General features: G+C 41.9%; 1 protein-coding gene across 1 annotated transcript; it reads right to left on the bottom strand.

Annotated features, from left to right (window-relative positions):
• Window positions 1-15,994: 15,994 nt before the first annotated feature.
• On the bottom strand, window positions 15,995-21,700 carry TRIML1 (tripartite motif family like 1; the record flags this gene model as incomplete). Its single annotated transcript, XM_082680565.1, has 6 exons — window positions 15,995-16,545; window positions 17,874-17,971; window positions 18,143-18,165; window positions 19,198-19,428; window positions 20,957-21,052; window positions 21,293-21,700. The coding sequence occupies 6 exons, from the start codon at window positions 21,698-21,700 to the stop codon at window positions 15,995-15,997; spliced, it is 1,407 nt and encodes a 468-aa protein (XP_082536691.1).
• Window positions 21,701-22,360: the final 660 nt, after the last annotated feature.

The raw sequence follows: 22,360 nt of genomic DNA, 5'->3' as shown, positions 1-22,360 counted from the left end.
TACTATCTCACAGTTGCGGAGAAACAAAAGTCTGAAATCATTTTTCCTAGGTTAAAATCAAGGTGTAGGCGAGCCTGCATTCCTTCTGGAAGATCTAGGGGAAAATCTGTTTCTTTGTCTTTTCTAGAAGCCACATACAGTCCTTGGCTTGTAGCCCTTTCTTTCATCTTGGCCAAGAGAGTAGTATCAAGGCCAAGAGAGTAGTATCATTTCTCCCATCTGACCTCTACTTAATCCTTACATCTTGCCCACAATTCCCCTATCATCTCCATTTCTTCTCATGGCCAGTGACACCCCACTAAATGGTTATTTCAAGCAGTTGTTGCAGGGTATGCAAAAGTGAGTGGGGATCAGTGTAGTTCAGGCCACTTCAGCCAGGCCGTAGGCTTTTTTCAGGCATGAGGCTGGCACCACCCCATGTGCAATCACAAGCTTTGTAGATGCAGTCATCTGTCTCAGTGCCTGAAATCCCTCTTACCAGGCATGAGATGAGGGGAAAGTAAGCTCTAATCTTCTCCCATGAAAGTGGGATCCAGGGTCCCAAGTGTACAAGTTACTCTCTCCAAAGAAAGCCTCCCATTTCCCAATAAACATCCAGCTGCATCAACTTTAACACTGGCCCACTTAAAGCAAAAGTAAATGAAAAAGCTATTTTTTTCCAACTCCTTTTTTTAACATAGGAAAAAATGAGGAGATTGTCACATAGATGATCTTGATCCTCTGTGGAAGCCTAAAGGAGTTCCATTTTAACATCCTGTCATATATGGTCAGTTCTGCTAGAATACTACATACATGTTCTTAAAAATCACCACATTATTGTGGTGATAAAAACCACAGGGCTTATGGGTTTATGGGCATAACACTTTAAAACTTTTTCAGTGACACATTAAAAAAATAGGACCCTAATAAATACAGAAGCACAGTTCTACACTTGTTAAATGGTTAGGAAATACATAAATGGGTTGCAATAAATATGACACTTTACCTTGAAAAGACTTGGAGTGTTCTTGTGGACACAGGCATCAGAAAGACGGCAACTTGTGGGTTATTGTGAGGTGGTGAAAAGAGGGTCATCAGAAGCGAGAGGAAAGGAGGGAAATCAGATGGATTTAACGCCAAAGGTTAATGGCGCAGCTTGTAACACATGCAGTGAATCAAGGTAGCTGGCAGATGCTTAAGGTGTGTGTGTGTGTGTGTGTGTGTGTGTGTGTGTGTGTGTGTGTGTGTGTGTGTGTGTGTGTGTGTGTGTGTGTGTGCGTGCAGAAGCGCACACGCTTTGTGCTTTCCTGGGTGGCTAGGTTCAGCTGAATGCAGTTTTCTATGTTCGCCTTAGTGTTTCTTGTGGATGCAATCATGCATAAGCAAACATGAGATTCCTGTTATGCCTGAATTATTCTCTGATACACTCATTGTGTTGGAACAAATTTGCATTTTCAAAACAAGCATTATAGCAAATCTGAATGTATTTGTGTATGAGTGTTCTGATCAGATCCTCCTGAGGAAGAGATACCAAAGGACAGTAGCTTATCAAACTATTAAACATAAGTTGTTTCCACTTGTCAGGCATCTTTGGATATTACTGGACAGATGGTGAGAACTAAGAATCATTCCCCTACATTAAAGGCAAAATGGAGAAGAGAGTGTAAAGATGTCTCACAGGGACACAAGAGAAAACGTAGGTAAGGTGGCAGTCTATCATAGCAGGAAGGAAACTTACACCGAATTCTTGGTCCAAAACATTCTAGCTACATACTGTAGCTAGATGACATTCCAAAAAAGGCAAAACTATGGAGACAGTAAAAAGATCAGTGGTTGCCAGGGTTTAGGAAAAGAGAGATGAGTAATCAGAGCACAGAGAATTTTTAGGGCAGTGAAACTATTCTGTATGACACTACAATGGTAGATACTTGTCATCACACATTTGTCAAAACCCACAGAATGTACAACAAGAGTGAGCCCTAACGTAAACTATGAGCTTTGGGTAACAATAGTGTGTCAATGTAGGCTCATCAGTCATAGGAAATGTACCACTCTGGTGGAGGATGGGAAATCTTATTTGGAGGCAAACCTGCCCTGTACTACCAGGAGAATAGTTTTAGCCTTTACTTATCTCACTAAGTATGAATAATCTTACATTTCACTACTACATTAATAATACTATAATCAAATATTAATTTATCTGCTTAAAAGGTACTGCCTCAAATCCCACTGGGATGTTATACAACACGGAGTACGTGTAACTACTTTTCTACAAACCAAAAATCTTGACTTCCAAAACATATTTAGCCTAAGGGTGATAAGGAATTGAAAACCTGTATGATTTTCAAAGTATTCCTGTCAACCAGGAAACATAAAGCTAGGTTTTAGTACAGCTGCTGAAGAAACTGCTAGGTGACCCCAGATGTGTTCTTTCTGGACATGTGGCTACATATAATTCTCAACATCCCTTGCAGATACGTGTGAGCAGATGACTAGAGGAATCTGAGATGAAGAGATATGTGATGCTGCTATATCACGTAGTTAAAGGCCACATCTCTTGCTCTGGACTTCCAACTTTTCCTAACCCCCTTGCTCCTACTAGCTTGAAATGTTCATGACTGAAACTGACTTGGAAGCCATATGCTGGGGGTGGCAGAGACACTTTGCTAGCCTCCGTTCCTTCATGACTGTGGAGCAGAGACCACTTAATCACCAAGCACTGTTACATGAAAAAAACATATTCTCTGCTATTTAAACCATGGTATTTGGTGGGTATCTTTGTTATAGCACTTTAACTGCTACAACAGCCTAAGCCCATGAGATCACCAACTTGAAATTAGCATGTTGGTTTTATTGTTTCTATTAAAAATGTGTCCACAAATTTTTGAGTAAGTTTCTTAGTTTAAATAAGATGCCTTTTCAGCTCACTGATTTTTTCCCCTTATTGAATCTTAATTAGCATGCAAAACAATCAGCTGGTCAGCATTGGCCCAAATTGACTAAATTGTTTTCCTTTCCTTTCTTTCTAGTCATTTAATAGTAAGTTTCTTAACTACCAACTTTCTCAAGCACTATTTGTTTGTTTTTCTCTCAGATAAAGTACAGAAGTAGCAGCCCTCAAGGCTGTCCCTGTGTAGAGCTGAGTAGAAAGCTCAGTAGAAATGAGTCTCTTTCTAAAAAGACTTTTTTTTTTTTTTACGGTAGGTGGGCCTCTCACTGTTGTGGCCTCGCCCGCTGCGGAGCACAGGCTCCGGACGCGCAGGCTCAGCGGCCATGGCTCACGGGCCCAGCCGCTCCGCGGCATGTGGGATCTTCCCGGACCAGGGCACGAACCCGTGTCCCCTGCATCGGCAGGCGGACTCCCAACCACTGCACCACCAGGGAAGCCCCTAAAAAGACCTTTTTAAAGGGCACTAAAAGGATAAGCATAAACAAAATGTATTCTCATAAACTCTGGGGATTACTCTTTTTGATTGATTTTTTATGACGCCTGAATTCCTAATCAGTTTGTCCTTGATCCACCACCTTTTTATTAATAGTCTAAAGATAAAGATTCTAACCAAGATGTTGACACTATCCAATCATACCAGATTGTCAGGAACATACTGACGGACCTCTGTATCTGCCAGTCAGCAAACCCTCAGCCACACTGAGAAAACTATTGGTTGTTTGAGGATCCAAAGTATTACTACTTGGTTTGAAATACTGGTGGTATCCTCTAGTTACTTAACAACCAAGAACATGAGATTTTATTATACTGATCCTCTGTTTTATGACTACATTTTGCTATCATTTTAAGATCTTACATTTTGTGCCCCCAAAAAGTAAAGTTTTTTTCTACTTACTTGGTCAACTAAATGCAGAATGGAGAAAGAGAAGGAGGAAACTCAAACATGGGACGGAAAAAAAAATTGAGTCTATTATAGTATCTTATTCCTTCCCACCTGTAATTTCTTTTTCTCTTAGAAATTCTTTATGAACGAATTTGGTGCATTAAAATAGTACAGCAGTTCCCAGTATTTCAACGACCTCTCTCTTAATTCAAATATTGTTTCAACAGAACTTTGATATTCTTCTACCCTCCTGGTCTGCTGCTTCTTTAAGCTAAACTGAGGATTTCTTCTAAAGCTCAATACTTGGTCCTATGTTCTTCTTGATCTCCAGTCTTTACTAGAGTAAAGCGATGTCATCTTACAACTTCAGTTATTATGTATATGACAATCACTGTAAAAATCCTTCCTGCAGCCCAAACCTGTCAAAAGAACTGATTTTCTATCTGTAAAAGCCAAGGGATTCACTGTTCTTTCCCCATTATGTGCCACAATCTCCCTCAAACTCAAATGCTTTATCAAACAAACTGGATCCTTCACCTAATTTCTATTAAAGAATAATACAGCCCAGTGGTTAAAAAATAGGCCCTGGAGTCAGTAGACCTGGGTGGATATCTAGTTCTTCCACTTGACAAATGTGTGGCACTGGGCAATTTCTTTAACCTGTTCATAGTAGTGTAAATATTACACACAATACTTAACCTACAATAGATATTTAATAAATATGAGAAATTATTTTCCACCTGGGATACATCATCCAACAGAATATAATCTTATTAGAGAGAAAAATACATATGCACAGAAAATACTTTAAGTCACAAGTGTTCTCTTTGCCTTGATTTCATAAACACACTGAAGAAGTTTTCAAAGCAGCTCGATAACCTAAGCAACTAAAGTGCGATGATCAGCCATCGGGGTGGAAAGCCAAGGTACAGTCCCCAGAGGGCCAAGTTTCCAGGGGAAGAATCTGAACCCAAACACAGAGCCAAGATATTGTCCATAACGAAAGATAAAGGTGGTAGAACTGAGAAGAGGTGCATAAAATGGAATCTGATTTCTAGCAGAGATTACTGAGTAGATCATGTGTCTTCCACAGCTTGCTCTTTTTAAAGACTTATTCTTAGCCTCTTCCCTATCAGAGCTAATAAGAAAAAAATATCAAATTATTTGCTCATCTCCTGAAGAGTTAATAAGAACGCTGTTGTACATTTAGTATGTGAAGGATATATTTTATTCTGCAACTATAACAGTAAAAAATTACAGATTTCGAGCCAGACCACTGGGGTTCAAATTCTACTTCTACTCCTTGTTGGCTCTGTGAACATGGTCAAAGTTAATCAACCTCTCTGTGCTTCATTTTCCCACCTGGAAACTGAACATAATAATGGTAACTATATCTCTGGATTGCTGTGAGAATAAAATGAGTAAATGTATTTAAGTACTTAGAATAGTCCCGTGCAAAGAATAAGTGCTATAAGCCTTTGCTTTCATCATTATTATTACTTTTATCATTATATTCCAACACATTTCTTTTCTCAAAGGAATTGTCCTGCTGATCACAGCAGAAAACAATTTAAATATCAATGATGGTGTCAAAGGCAATCCCCTGCTTGTTGGGATTCTTTATCAGAGGTGGAAGCTTGCTCTTTTCAGCTATATGTATATCAGCTGTACATACGCGTGTGTGTACAGAAGATGCAGCTGATGGGCAGCCAAATTTAGGCCATAAAAGGTGGCATTCATAACCAAAGTCCACTGCATCTATCTTTGCTCTAAATTAACTTACGAAGCATGTGCTATACAGCATTTTAAACCACATTAACTAATAATGTGCAGCACCTGAGTCACGGCACTCTTCTCACTACTGAGGTATAGGCAGAAATCCTGTCGCAAAGAGTAGGATGGAATAACCTGAGTTCACCATTGTTCCAACAATGCAAAAGTACAAAAATTTCATCGGCTTCGTGTTCTATCATCCTTTCCTTTGTATGTATAATGCGCGTACTGTTCTACAGACAAAGCCACACAATACCAAAGGAGGCTGTTAATCAGGCCTTAAACAGAACTCTTAATGGCATTCTTAGCTTGGAACATGGCATAGAGAGGGTATATATGCATCTGTATCTGTCGTTACTCTTTGACAGAAAATAAATTTATTTTTTGTTTGTTGGTCAATAAACTTTTTTTTTTTTTTAATTGAAGGTATAACATGGATACAACGACCAGGGCTGCTTTCGCTACATCCTCAGTGCCTACCCCAATGCATGATGGGTAAAAGCTCAATAAATATTCCTTGAACAAATAAACGAATGTAGAAATATCCCTCACGTGGGGAGGGGCGCCATAAAATTCATTTCAGGGAGGCAAAGTCTGGACTTTGGGGTCCACATCCCCAAAATAGCCCAACATATTGGGCTACTACGTATTGGGCAGACTTCGGTGCTAGATCTTATGCCACATCCTTTACGCGAATTATTGGCTCACTAACTCTTCACCGAAACCGAAAAGGTCGATTAATTTTCCTGCCAGGTGAGGAACCCGAGGCTCAGTTAGAAACTGGGATTCCAGAGGTCGGACAGCGAGACCAGCGTCACCACCACTCCGGAGCCCAGACGGCGCTGGACCCTCGAAGCTCGGGGGCATCCGGGAAGGAGCTTACAGAGGCGCCAGGCCTCCAGGGATGGAGACCCGCCCGGGCCGCCCCGGGAGGAGGGGGCTCGGCGGGGGATGCGGGGGCGGTTGGGGGAGCAGTACCCTGAGGCCCCGCAGCTGTCGCGGGCTCCTCGCCTCAATTCCTACCTCATCTGGTGGTGCCTGGCGACGCGCTCCCGGTGCTGAAAGTCGTGCCATCTGTGAGGCCGCTCGCGGGCCTGCGCGAGACGCCCGCCATCGTTGCCGCCGAGAGCCCCAGAGGCCCCTCAGAGCGACCGGCTGCCGCGCCTTCCGCGACCCCGCGCGGAACCGTCTTTCCGCAGCCCGCGCAATTCCCGCCGCCTTTGCTCCGCCCCGCCAACCCAGCAGCCCCGCGATTCGGAGAGGACGACTTCCGGCCTCTTTCAGAACCGGAATTTGAAAGAGCAGGTAGCCCATGTGTGAACATATTCAGAGGGGCTTATTAAGTGTCATAAGAAAAACAGTGCAGGGAATTCCCTGGCGGTCCAGTGGTTAGGACTCTGCGGTGTCACTGCGGAGGGCCGGAGTTCAGTCCCTAGTTGGGGAACCAAGATCCCGCAAGCCCTGGAGTGGGGCCAAAAGAAAAAAAAAAGAATGCAGGCCCTTTTAATTTATTTTCCAAAAGCTAGAAGGACTTTTTATTCGCTTTTAATTCCCGCGGACGGTGATTTAAGAGTCCGTACCATACGCCCCAAGAAACACAAGTCTGAGAAGGAAGCCACTCCAGCCTTCGGTTAACAATGTCGTACTGAACACTAAATATCTGTTAAGACAGTAGATCTCGTGTGTTCTTACCACAATAAAATAAATAGGGAAAGAAAAAAGGGATCGTTTTTACAAGGGATCTTTTTATAAGATAATGCATGGAAACTTTTAATTTAACCGCTTAGAAAATATAAAGCATGGTTTTACTACAAAAAAAAAGAGGGAAATATAAAAAGAAAGAAGAGAGAGAGAAAGAAAGGAGGGAGTGAAGGAAGGCAGGCAAGAAGGAAGACAGGAAGGGAGGGAGGCAGGCCTTTGTCCCAGGGCATTCCCTAAAACACAGAGGACCTACCTGTTGTCCCAGGGCGTTCCCTAAAACACAGAGGACCAACCTGTTGTCCCAGGGCATTCCCTACAACACAGAGGACCTACCTGTTGTCCCAGGGCATTCCCTACAACACAGAGGACCTACCTGTTGTCTCCAGGACATTGCCTACAACACAGAGGACCTACCTGTTGTCCCAGGGCATTCCCAACAGCACAGAGGACCTACCTATTGTCTCCAGGGCGTTCCCTAAAACACAGAGGACCTACCTGTTGTCCCAGGGCATTCCCTAAAACACAGAGGACCTACCTGTTGTCTCCAGGGCGTTCCCTAAAACACAGATGACCTACCTGTTGTCCCAGGGCATTCCCTAAAACACAAAGGACCTACCTGTTGTCTCCAGGGCATTCCCTACAACAGAGAGGACCTACCTGCCAAACTCCACTCAGCATCTTCTCGTGCTCGTGGGAACCCAGCCTGCAATAAGAGGCAGCCACTTTTTCGAAAGTTTTTATTGAAGTACAATTTACACACAGAAATTGAATATATAAATTTCCAGCTCGATGTATTTTCACAAACTGAATATGAGGTGTAATCAGATAAGCACAGAACATTTCCAGCACCACCAAAGAGACAATACTTCTAACACTTCTAGACAATACTTCTAATAAATACTTTTTTAAATGTCTAATAAAATGTTCACTGAGTGTAACAGTCCTTTAGATGTATGACAAGGGAAGAAAGAAAGGAGCAATCTGACATTATTTCCTAAGATGGTGTGCAGAGCTCAAACAAACAACAAAAGATTTAGACTTTAAATACAAAATCTAGAATATTGTATAGCATGGTTTTCAATATGTATATTGCTTAAAACTGATTTTGAAAGATGCTCATTAATACAAAAAGACTAGTTGTGGGCTTTCCTGGTGGCGCAGTGGTTGAGAATCTGCCTGCCAATGCAGGGGACACGGGTTCGAGCCCTGGTCTGGGAAGATCCCACATGCCGCGGAGCAACTGGGCCTATGAGCCACAACTACCGATCCTGCATGTCTGGAGCCTGTGCTCCGCAACGAGAGAGGCCGCGACAGTGAGAGGCCTGCGCACCGCAATGAAGAGGGGCCCCCGCTCGCCGCAACTAGAGAAAGCCCTCGCACAGAAACGAAGACCCAACACAGCCAAAAATAAATACATAAATTAAATTAAATTTAAAAAAAAAAGACTAGTTGTAAAATAGCTACAATGTATATAAAAGTGGCATGACTCCTTGCAGATTAGCCTTGAGAGGGTCTCCTGGATTCTTCTGTAGGAAAATGATGTGTGTTGGGACAGTATCACTGCACATCAGTCTGGTCCTCCTTTATGTGTTTTCCAAGCTCTTCTCTCTCATCCTTTACCTCAGGGCCATTTCCCTCCCTGGCAGAACAGAGTCCAATAGACCCCCTGGTGAGATTCTCTTCTCAAAACAGGTTTACAGAGCCCGCTTTTCATTTCTGAGAAACTAGATAATTGGAAGACAAGGAGAATTGAGAGAAGGTAGAGTTACTTGAAAGGGAGGGCACGATGTGAAGGGTCAAGGAGAGACTCTGAAGACAAACTAAGCTCCTTCCAGGGCTCTTCCTACGCCACACCCTCCTCACCACACATCACGCACATATACACACACACACATTCCACCACACATGCCACACACACATCACACAAAACACATACCATGTATCACATATCACACACACTACCACAACACACCGCATACACACACACCCCACACACATTCATACTCCTCACCTAGTGGATAATGTGCCTTGGCCCGACACCCTGGACATTTGTTTCCCATCTGGATGGAGGGCAGGAGACTCAGATGCTGTGTGAAGCGAGGCTGTCTCCCACCAAAATGAAATCTGATTAAATTGGTGGAGGAAAAATTCCCTTTTGAACCAAGAAGTTGTGGATCCACCATCACTGTTAAAAACACAGCCCAGAAAAAAAATATCAGTTTTGAATGTTGCTACTTATAATTTATAAGAGTTTACTATTTGAATCATGAACTGGAAGAAAAAGGATCAAGGAGGCTAATAAAAGGCAATATTTAAAATACTCAAGACTTAAAAAAAATCTTCCTAACAGATAAAGAATGAGGATTAGAATTAGGAACTCAAAAGGATGAACATTAATGCTTTGAGGCCATCACAAAACTAGATGTAGGGGTTCCATCAAGGACGGAAACCAGGACCATGAAGGCAGGAATGAGAGTAGGAGAAGGCATATTCTGAACTCAGATATAAGTTCATGGTCAGAACTGTGAGAAACAGAACCAAAGATCGCAGTATTCAAACATGCAAAGAGTCCGGCTAACACAGATGCCAAAGCTTAGTAAGGAACTGTTGGTAATTCACATGGATTGAGTAGTTATACCTTAAAGTAGGTAGTGCTCTAAGTAGGTAATAAGGCACCAGAATATTGATTATCTTGCCATGAGCAGTGCAGTTAGTAAGTAGTAGAGCCAGGATTTGAACCCAGGAGATCTGGCTTTACTGCCTTTGCACTTCATCTTGCATCTGGCTAACCCAGAGGCAGATATGCTATGAAACTAGTCAAACTTAAGTTTCAAGATCCTTATTCGTTTGAGACCCTCTAAGATCCTGGACCTAATGTTTTACTTTGTAATTTTTTATTCTTTTTCTTGACAAGGACTCTCCTCATTTGTATAAGCTTCAGGCCTCACAAAACCTGGTTCCTTCCTGCTGTCTGTCAGTAAGAAAGCTATCACAGGACATCCAGATAAGTAATACGTCTCCTTATATGTATGATCTCCTATGGTGGGGGGAGGGGGCAGTGCTTTCCTACCTTTCTCACGCTGGGGCACACATCTAACATGTTTTTATAAGGCAGTAGAAGGAGGAAGAGGTTAACGAAAATTTCAGAAGTGGAGACCAATTAAAATAAAGAGGTTTATTTGGGGTATGTTCAAGAAGCACTTGAATTGTGTTCCACCTGACTACAAAATGAGGGGAGCTTATAAAGGCAAAAAACTGCAAGGTTACATATTGTTTGTCAAGAATTAAGATTGGGGACTTCCCTGGTGGCACAGTGGTTGAGAATCCGCCTGCCAATGCAGGGGACGTGGGTTCGAACCCTGGTCCAGGAAGATCCCACATGCTGCGGAGCAACTAAGCCCATGAGCCACAACTACTGAGCCTGCGCTCTAGAGCCCGTGAGCCACAACTACTGAAGCCCACGCGCCTAGAGCCCGTGCTCCGCAACAAGAGAAGCCACCGCAATGAGAAGCCCGCTCACCGCAACGAAGAGCAGCCCCCGCTCACCACAACTAGAGAAAAGCCCGTGCGCAACAACGAAGACCCAACGCAGCCAAAAATAAATAAATAAATTTATTTTAAAAAAAATAGAATTAAGATTGGAGCTGGCAAGAAGTAAGGGTGCTTGTTTAGCAGGATTGGTTGAGGTTCCAAATGATTAGTTGGGAGCGGAGAACTTTGAAACTACAAGGTTGCAGCTGGCAGCTGCTAGCAGATTTTGTTTTAAAAATGGCTGGTGGTGTTCTTTGATACAGTTGAGAAAATTCAAGTTCTCAGCGATGCAGGAAAGTGTGTGAACCACATCCACATGGCCACCTGGCTCCATTTTGGATGCCTAAACCGAGGTTGCTACAATTTGATTTTTAAATGATCTTAAATATGTCATCAGGTTCACAGCTGGTGGTAACCACCCTAAGTCCCAGCCAGAGGCTAATAGGATCAAGATTTTAGGGGACCTCTAAGCCCTTGAGTACCACTGAACGAGGCGCCGTGGTTGAATAAGGCTACATAGCTCATTCCTCTAGGTTCAGTACTTCAAGTGCTAGCAGAGCTAATAATAGGAATGTTCATACCATGTCCTAGGAGCCCAGAGCAGAGGTGTGAGATTGTCAGGTTTGGAGGAATGAGAGTGAGATTACCACTTTATAATAGTTTTTATTTTTATTTATCTCCTATTTATTATAGTAATTTTTAATTGGGTAATGAGATGCTCACAAGTGTGAAGAGCAAAAGGACTTCCATGAATGATAACAAAATGATCCATAGGTTTTTTTTTTTTTTTCTCCAACTGAATTTTGTGTTAATACTTTTCCCCCTTAAATAGTAACACCTACCTTGGAAGTATTTCAGAGATTTTGGTGCCAGTGTTTTCCATATTCCACACAAGCATGCTATGGCTTTTCTGTCCCCTTTCTGACAAATTGCAAAATGGAGTCTCTAAAGGGACAGGGGTGAGGCTGACAACAATTCATCATGCACCATGGATTATTTGTTTCTCGGTGTTCTCACCTAATTGTCACAATGAGTGGTATTTCCCAAATTTTTGAGAAGAGGAAAAGTAAGGCTATGAGACTTACAACAACTTGCAGAAGTTGAAACATTACTTTGTGGTGAAGTTCAGTCCTCCAGCCAAGGGCTGCCTGATTTCAAAGCCCAAGCACTGTTCCCCAATTCGCCCCAGGACTGGGTTTTTTTGGCATACATACAGTGCTTCTGGCAAGACCATAGGGCAGAGGAAAACATGTTCACTTGTCTTAAAGCTGTGTGTCTTCAACTTCAGTGTGGAAATGCCAGTGAGTAAGACATCCTGGACTCCCTGTAGTACACATTAAACTTTTGTAGTGGGATGTATGACCTTCAGACATGTGCCCGCAGGATCCACAGGCAGCTTTCCAACCTGCAGAGAGATACTTGCGGAATAATTAGAAATGTACCCAGAGGTTTATGTACATGTACATTCATCACAGTGTCGTTTATAATAACTACAAATGGAAAACAATTTAAAATGTCCCACAGTAGGGGAATTATTAAGTAAATTAGGGACATTCATATGATAAAATATTACTCCCATTAGAAATTATATTTTCCAAAACAATTACTTTTAATACACGATCCTATATTATTTCTGGATGCTGGAAGATGGAAAAACAGCTGTAAAGAACATTACAAGACTAATTGGGAATTCTTTAATTAGACTATTAGATATCATTAAATAATATTTATTGAATGTATATTTATTTATTTATTTTTGCGATATGCGGGCCTCTCACTGTTGTGGCCTCTCCCGTTGCGGAGCACAGGGTCTGGACGCGCAGGCTCAGCAGCCATGGCTCACGGGCCCAGCCGCTCTGCGGCATGTGGGATCTCCCCAGACCGGGGCACGAACCCGCGTCCCCTGCATCGGCAGGCGGACTCTCAACCACTGTGCCACCAGGGAAGCCCTGAATATATTTTTTTATATAATAAATGTAATTTAACAAAATGTACTAATTCTTAGAAGATACGTATGTATTTAAAGATAAAAAAGCTGTATTTTCAAGAAATATCTAATGATGAGAAGGAAGTTCACAATATATATAATTTAAGGTAATTAATTTTCATTTTGCTTAAAATATACATAGAAAAAAAATTAGAAAGATACACACCAAAACATAACATTGGTTATATGTGTAGTGAGATTACATCCAACTTTTATTTTATTTTTTGTACATTTCCACATTTTTCTTTTTTCCTACTGTGACCTATTATATTTTGTTCCCACTCCTCCAAGGTATAAGCACAGGGAGAAATCTAAGACTAGGGAGAGGCTGATTGGCACATCATTGAGTTAAATTAGTGCAGGAGGGCCTTGTAAAGTAATCCAAAGTAAGATAAGGTACCAATAAGCTCAAAGAATAACAGGTCAAAATTATGTCATGGGAGGGGGAGGGATAACTAGAGCAGGAGGGTCGATAAAGACCTGATTTGAAGAATGGAGTTTTATTGGTAAATCAGATTTCAGGGCAAGATATGTATAATATTTTATTTTTAAGGTACTCTAAGGAAAACAAAGAAAAAATTTTTAAAGGTAATCAAACTGCAGTCCTGCATGGAATCCTATGTGATGTCCTCCAACCTCAAGACCAGACTGTCCCCTCTCCTCCAGCCAGCTGTGGAGAGGTTGGGAAGGAAATGGCAATGATTCTGGATTCCATTTGGTAATGTTCACTACAAGAGGCTACCAGTGACTTGCCATCTCCTGGGGAAATTGTCCATTCAGGAAAGGGTGGAAGAGAGAGATTTGGGAAGGAGAGGGGGAGTTAATGGGGGGGTAAAAGGGATGGCTTGAGTGATGGTTAGCAGGTTCCTTGTGGGACACCATTCATGTTGAAGGGAATGTCTTTGTCAAATGTTCTGTCTGAGGCAGTGAGACCCACACCCTTGAACAGTGCAAGGGGATGCATTTGCCAAGCAAGGGAGCACTTCTTTTAATGTTTCATTCTGGCCACTCTTGCTCCCATCCTTACCACCACGTCTGCTTGGCTTGGAATTTGTATCTAGGAACCCTGGGTGAAAATTTTCTTGCACCTTTTACATAGTTATTTATGCAAACCCAGAAGAGTAAGAATAATATAGATTTAATCTTCCCCCCACACTCAATCAGTGGCAGTCCCAGTGTAGATAATCATGCAGCCAAGATCCACTCAGGATGACTTTCCCAGAGGGAAAAAATATGCTGGTTTCCTCGGCAATACCGACCCCTCTGGGACAAAGAGAATAAATAAATAAATAAATATAAGGGCTATCACCAGGATTATACTACAGTTAAATGTAATGTACACTACATTAAAATGTATTACTTTTATATACATTTATCAAAATTTTAAAAAATTCAATTTTTTTTGTAATTGATGACAATATAGTCAAATATGCTTGGTGTTTGCTATTTATAATTTACTTCTCAGCTTTTTGAGATGATAAATCAAGAAATAAGGGCTTCCCTGGTGGCGCAGTGGTTGAGAGTCCGCCTGCCGATGCAGGGGACATGGGTTCGTGCCCCGGTCCGGGAAGATCCCACATGCAGCAGAGCGGCTGGGCCTGTGAGCCATGGCCGCTGAGCCTGCGCATCCGGAGCCCATGCTCCGCAACGGGAGAGGCCACAACAGTGAGAGGCCCGCGTACCGCAAAAAAAAAAAAAAAAAAGAAATAAAATTCAGTAAAATGAAAAATGGGAAGCAGCCACAAATTATCTGAAAAGGATGTGACTGGCTCACCTCCTCCACAATTCTCTGAGTATATGTGATGTCAGGGTGAAAATGCAAGTAGGGAACTCAAAGAACAGAAGAGGGCATTATCTGGAATTTAAAGTCTAGTTCATGTCTGCTCCCTACCTTTGAGGGCACAAGATTAAAATGTATAAGGTTGAAAGACAAAGCAGATCTAGATTAATGAGAAGGGTGAACAGAGACCCTAAAGTAAACCCAGTTACTGACCTCCTTCTATGATTTTCTATTGCTGATTAAGAGGTTCAGTTATCAACTTTTCCTCACTTCTTCTCTAATTTACAAACTAAAACCTGTGATCAATTTTTTCTTAATAATTTTGCAGTCACGCATGGGTTAAATCCATCAGTTTTGTCAGAGACTGAAAATACTGACAGTAACTTATCTGAGTAGGAAGAGGAGGGGAAGGGGTGCCCTCTGTGACTGGTGACATCCTGCAAATGAGAGCAAGAAGGAAGAAATTAAAGAAAAAGAAAAAAAAAAAAACCCTGTAAGGACAGAGCACTAAGAATGGGGAGCCTGAGTAAGACCAGCCGAAAGAAGCATCTTCGCTCAGTCACTACCCCCTTCCTAAACCCTGGCATGTTGGGATAAAGAGTAGGCTTGATCTGGTCTTACAGAGATGAAAAGCCTTCTGCTCATAGCAAATAGCAAAAGCTCAGAAAATAACCTTATATAAAACTCAAAAAGTCACTCGGCATCCACAGCCTTGAAATATTTATTGGCTAGGGACTTTGCTCTGTCATCTTTGAACATATTAACAAACAACAAAAGGTTCCATCCTCTTGTGAATATGGTAACACGAATGCCACAATGATATTCACACATATCTTTGTAGTGTCTGAACACATAAGTCTTCCTGAGTACAAATACTCCAGGCCCCATGGGATGGGAAGAAAATCGACTTTTCAGAGGAGGCTGAGTCATGAGTGAAAAGGAGAACCCATACCTCCAGTCCCCTGGAGGAGCTGGGATTGCCCCGGCACACAGAGCTCTGCACGTAGGACAAAGGCACATGCAAATAATAAAGTTTTTTAGAGTCAAATAAATAAATACACTTGAAGAAAAATGACATATATTTATAAAACTGGCCTATGAAAATGGGATTCTGGTCAATAGGAACTAGTTCTATCTATTTCAGTGATCAGCACATACAGGGGGCAGTCTAGATAATGAATTTGGTTAAAGACACAGGATATGATCAGCTTTCTCCTATTGGTATTAGAAGTTGATTGTCCAATTTGGCTGTTCATTGGGGGCTCAAGTTAATGGAAATTCTTGGGGGTTGGGGGTGGGCTTTCCTTTCAGATCACCTGATGTTAATACTGTCAATGCATTAATCATCCTAATTAATAGTCACCTGTTGGTCTTAGACCTCATTCTCAGAGAAGGCTGAGGGAGCCTCCCTCAGACATGGTTATTCAGTGAGCAGATGGTAAGAGGGCCTGTGTTTGCCCCTTCATTTGGGAAACAAGGGGAGATGATGGGCCTGAGAGTCTCTTGGAAAGAGGCTGGAGGGAAACTGTAGATAAGGGACTCATCTGTCACATTGTAGAATGCTATGTGTCTGGACTCATAGTCTAAGAAAACACCAATCTTATGCACTGGCTCTCTAACATGTTGGCCTTTCAAAGGTGATGAGACCCAAAGACTATAATCATCTCCAATTTTTAAGCCTGTAAGTGAGAAGAGGTCCCCTGGAGGCTTGGGGAGATTCCCCTTTCTGCTCACTGAGTCCTTGCAGATGCCCACCTCCCACTCAGTCTTGTTGCCCACTTCCACCTCCCAGTAGTGTCTCCTGCAGGTGAAGATCTGAGCCCCCAGCACCGTTGCAGATTGGTCAAATATTTCGGGGTTGTCAGGCAACTGCTGTCGGGTTCCTCCATGTTTCACACTTTTCAGATCCTCAGACAAGACAAGATAGGCGTTGGCCGTGGCTGGATCTAGAGTTATATCTGCTGCAAGAGGGAAAAAGAATGAATCCTCATTTGCATTCTAGAAAACCCTCTTATGTATGTGGAATTGAAATTAAGGTCTTAGTATCTAGTCCTATTTTTTTAAATTTAATTTAGGTGAATGTGGTGGGTAGTGTCTCAGAGCCCCTTTTAGTGTTTTACAAAATACAAGAGAGTGAATCTCTCAAAGGAAACCAAAGAGAGTCATGTCAAGAGTGATATTGGATCTCTGATAATGGAATGGAGGTAGTTCTGTTTATAAGACAGTTTTAGAACTAGGAGCTATTTATCCACACAGGTCATATCTTTTGTCATTTGTATTTGCTTTAGCCAAGGTTGGTTATGGTTCTTCAGTTGGGGTGGGAGAGAAATATAGTTATCACTTACTGAACTTCTACTTAGGTGCCAGGCATTTTCTGTACATTATCCCATTTAATTATGGCAAGTATTATTATCCTTTTTCCATTTTCATAAAAGAAAAAACTGAGGCTCATAAAGGTTAGGAAATGGGGCCAAGATGACAAAGTTACTGAGTGTTTGAATAGCAGCTCCTAATCAGCATTTTTCATTACGTCATGCTTAAGTGCAACTTCTTATGAGTTAGTGCAACCACCAGTGACCATTTGATGAAACACATTTTGAACCACTGAGAGAGCTCCTCTCCCAGACTCCTGGGAGGAACTTTCATTGATTATCCAGACAAGATTAGGCACCTCATCATACCATTTCATACTTTTATTTGTAGATCAAATCCCAATCACTAATTCTTTCTTTAATATCATTCTCCTCAATCTCACTGTAAGTTCTACAGAAGCAAAGGCAAGTCTGTCTTATTCATCATTGTAAGTACACTCAGAGACTGATAGCACAGTACCTACTATAGCACATAATAGGCACTTCTCATATATCTGTTGAGTCCAAAGTCTATTAGGCCTTCTTCTGAAGGTCAGATTGTCAACAAGATAAAAGGTGAAAACTAATGCTGACCTCTCTAGATGTTGGCCAGCCTAAATATTTAGAGCATTTTAAAAGAACATTCTTTGAATGTTCCCTCACTGAGATTTAAGAGTTTAAATCAGCTTTTATCCTGACAAGAACAAAGGTAGAAATGCAGAAACCCCTGAGGAGGTATGTGTACGTGTGCATGTGCAAGGCAATGGGATGGACAAAACAACAATGAAAACAAAGGTAAGAGCAGAACTCAGACAGAAAACAAAACCAGATCAAACATCAATCAAGTCCCGGTGCTTCTGTCTGTTCCGGCAGGGATGGTCTGTGGCCCCCATTAACTCTGAAGACCCCTGGAGGTTCAAAACATCAGGCTGACTTACTGCTAAATTTTCTTAGCATCTCTCTCACTCCAGTGATGTGGCACAGAGTCAGTTCCGTGGTGATGGCCTCTGGACACTGAAGCAAGAGTGGCTCACTCCTACAGGAGGGCAGAGAGTCACTCAGTCTCCTCTGAGCAGACCGCATGACCTGCTCCAACTTGAGAATCCAGCTCATTTTGCCCCAACAGCATGGACACTCTCATCCACACTCTGATAACCTATTGCATCAACACCACACCCCAATAACTGAACACAGAATTGAAACCTACCTTTCCAGTATTCCTCTTACATTCTAAGGGTATAAAAGAAAGAAGGTTAGTTTTTGTGCACTTTGATCACTAGCAAAGACTGAATCTGTTTTGGATACTGTCCTTTGCAAATTTTGCAGAATCCCCTTCCCGTGGCTCTAGAACACCTTGAGTGGGAGAGCATATGGTAGAAAAAACCCCAAACTTCTAGGGGTGAGCTCTTTTGAACGCGAGATGGTTCTCCCAATGACTAGAGATCTCTTTTTCTCATACTGTCACTTTGTTTAGAGAATCTATTGCTGAGAAAGGAGCCAAACTATTGGCTTCATTATCCAATGCCTCCAGGAGGTAGAGATAAGAAAGGAAAGTAGCCCAGTGAGAGCTGAAACTACACCTGTGTACAGTTGGACTGGGTTGTTGGGAAGGCACCAAATTAAATAGCATTCTGTGGAGCCAGTCTAGGAAAGAGACATGAAGCTGGAGACTGGAAGCTGGAACATAGCTTAGTTTAAGAAGGTCCCAGAGAATGCAGTAGTAGCCTAGGAAGGCAGTAGAGCAAAGATGGTGAGGATTTGGGGCTCAGTATACACAGAATACCTGGGTTCTATCACCTACTAGCTATTTGACAGGCAAACTATCTAACTGCCATAGGTCTGAATTATTAAGCAATTGCTACTATTAACCCATTTTGTAGATAACAATCACCTGTTGTAAATATCATAATAGTATTTAACTTTATCAGGTCTTTTTGAGGATGTGATTTAATGTGCCCAACACCTAGTAAATGTTCATTAAACTTAAATTTTTTATTTGGCAAAGCTGAGGTTGCAGCAAGGCAGGCACAAAAAAAAAATTGGAGTCATCATTTAACTTGGTTCGGAGGTATATTCCTCTGTGTTTTTCCTCCTCTTCAAGACTTTATTTATACTATATAGAACACTCATTCTTTAGGAAAACTTTTTGGGGGGCCAGAACTTAATTTTTCAGGTAAATAAGGAAAAGTTTATTTGGTATGACTTGAAATATGATAGGGGACTACATGTGTTTTCTTCCATGAATTTCTCCAATGTTCTTACCTCAAATGACTCTGTGATCGAGTTCTGACACATGGACTCTATCTGTCCAATTGTTTTGCTCAGGCTTTGAATTCGCTGGGTCAGCTTGATCTCATGGTCCCTCAGTCTCCTCAGGTTCTCTCTTTCCTCCATTTCCAGTAGCTGGAGCTGCAGCTGCTCCTCCTCCTTCAGGAACTGGTGCATTTTTGCATATTCTGACACAACAACCTGTTTACAGGTCTTTGTCTCTTCCTGCCATCACGCGTGTGTACACACACACACATGAACAATATAATAAAGTTAGAAACACTTATGCAGATTTTTAATCCTTACAAAGTTCAAGAGTTCCACTGTGACAATTCTTGAAACCTGACACATAACACATACAGTCTATTGACTAGCTGGGTGGATAGTTTGATATTTTAGAAGATGTGTGTACTGTAGCTATAGTAGCAAAGAAAACCAAAATTTCTACTCCTAGGAGGCTGTCATTCTACTGGGAACAATGAAAAGTAAACAGTCAAGTAAAAATATAATAGATGGTGATCAGTACCATTATTTTTAAAAAGTAAAGCAAAATAGGGCTTCCCTGGTGGCACAGTGGTTGGGAGTCCGCCTGCCGATGCCGGGGACGCAGGTTCGTGCCCCGGTCCGGAAGATCCCACATGATGCGGAGTGGCTAGGCCCGTGAGCCATGGCCGCTGAGCCTGCGCGTCCGGAGCCTGTGCTCCGAAATGGGAGAGGCCACAACAGTGAGAGGTCCGCGTACCACACACACACAAAAAAAAGTAAAGCAAAATAAAGTAAGGAAAAAAATTAGGGGAGGGACTTCCCTAGTGGCGCAGCAGTTAAGACTTCGCGCTCCCAATGCAGGGGGCCCAGGTTCGATCCCTCATCAGGGAACTAGATCCCACATGCATGCTGCAGCTAAGAGTTTGCATGCCACAACTAAGGAGCCTGAGAGCTGCAACTAAGGAGCCCACTGGCTGCAACTAAGGAGCACACATGCCTCAATTAAGACCCAGTGCAACCAGAGAAATAAAACTTTTTAAAATAAATAAATAAATAATAAATAAATAGATAAATAAATAAATAGGGTAACTGCTTAGTTCTTTAAAAAAAATAAGGGAAAAAACATGCATTCATTTATTCAACAAATATTTATTCAATGAAGTAGGCAATGGATCACATATTAGGACTAGAAATGATCATCACAAATACTCCCATGTAAGAACGCAAAGATTATTGGAATAATCAGATACACGCTTACTTTTTTAATATTTAATAAAACATTTAATTCTGTGCTTTGCTAGACAGCTCAAATTCTGATCCGTGACTAACCTCAAGCTTTTGTTCAGGTGTTCTAATCCACACTACTATTTTGTTTTAATTTCCCTTTCTGTTTATTTCTTTTTTATCTGCCCTTTTTCCCCAAAAGGATTTGAGATGTTCCTTTTTCTGTCAACTTCCATTCTATGTTATATGTCTTTAACTTGTATATTTAATAATTATAATCAAGGCAGAAATAAAGGTAGCCACCATGTGGTACAGGTACACCAAGAAGGGAGAAATAAGCCAGCCTGGGGATGGGAGAATTTGAGATGAGTCTTGAGATTCCCAGATGGACAAGCAGAGGTGGGCAGCCCAAAGCAAGGATACTCCATGTTATAGGACTGGGACTGGAAAATTTTGTCATTTTCCCCTTGGTATTTCACGACATGTCCCTTTAGTCCTCCTCATAGAATCACATACAAGATGCAAAAGTGAATCAGATACTGACCTTACACAATATCACTCTCTCCTTCTCATGGGTTAATATAACCTGAGTTTCATTTTTCTTTTTACGCAAAATATTTAGGATTTCCTGGAGTTTCTCCTGCAATAGAAACAAACTCTGTGGCAAATGAGCAGAGCACCAGGTCATGAAGGGGTCTTGAGGACCAGGTACAAGATGACTGAGACTCTAGATCAAAGGGTGAAGCAGGATCCACACCAAATTTGTGGTCTGGTGCCTGGAGATTAGCACCCATGAATGTCACCCATAGAAAATATTATGGGAATTAAGCAATGGAACCTGATTTGTGTTCTGAAATTTATATCAAGCAGCCAATCTTACTTTATGATGCTCCTCAGCCTCATTCGAGAGATTCATTCTGTTTATTCCATGACCTCGGGTTGAGGAATCCTTTACACCCTGCTCATCATCAGACAACACCTTAGCAGCAGCTAGCATTCTCTCATAGCTGCCTTGGTTGCCCTCACTCTGCAGCACCTGGGATCTGAGCTGCTTGCTGATGCCAACCAGCCTCCCCAGATGCTCATTGGGCTGGAAATGTGGGATCTCCAAGGTCCTCCAGCACTCAGGACAAGATAAAGCAGTGTTATGTTCCTCCCAGCTTCTCAGGAGACACACCAGACAAAAGTTGTGCCAACACTCGGTGGTCACTGGGCCGGTGAAATAGTCCAAGCAGATGAAACAGGTCAGTTCCTTCCTGAGATTCTCCAACAAATCTGCTGTAGACATTTTCTCAAAGGACATCAGAGCAAGGTCACGCCTTTATTCTGGGATTAGAAAATCCTCCCCGAGAGTCTATTGTTTTGAGTAACAAGTAGGTAATCAGTTGCTATGGTGTTATTACATGAAATTCTTATTCTCCTCTGTGACTGATTTCACCAGTTGACACAAAGCCAATTATGACTTAATGTGGAACCTCTACATACTGGGTTCATCATCAACCCCAAACTTTTGAGGAATCTCATCGTACAAGCAAGCCATGTGCTGGATACTGAGGATACTTGCTCCCAACAGTTGTCATTTCAAGAGTCGGTTACTGTATATGAATAACACCATGAAACACATTGGTTTTATGCTGGAGGTTTGGGTAATTTGGTGTAAGCCAGTACAGAGATTTAAATTATGATGATCTCTGATAATATCTGAATTGGAATCTCCTCCAAATCTTTAAGAAAACTCCACTAATGGAATCTAGTTGAGAAACTGAAGGAAGAAAACTATAATATATATTTCTTCACTCATTAGGCCATTTTCTTTCTTTGACCAAAGCCTACAAACTTTGTGCTCCTTTATCAGGTATTGTGTCCTTTTTTTTTTTTTGCGGTACGCGGGCCTCTCACTGCTGTGGCCTCTCCCATTTGCGGAGCACAGGCTCCGGACACGCAGGCT

Source organism: Grampus griseus (genome assembly GCF_964374135.1).
Source record: "Grampus griseus genome assembly, chromosome: 21".
In the NCBI taxonomy this organism is placed as follows: Eukaryota; Metazoa; Chordata; class Mammalia; order Artiodactyla; family Delphinidae; genus Grampus; species Grampus griseus.
The sequence above is the reverse complement of the archived record's forward strand: the minus strand, read 5'-3'. Positions and strand labels throughout refer to the sequence as shown.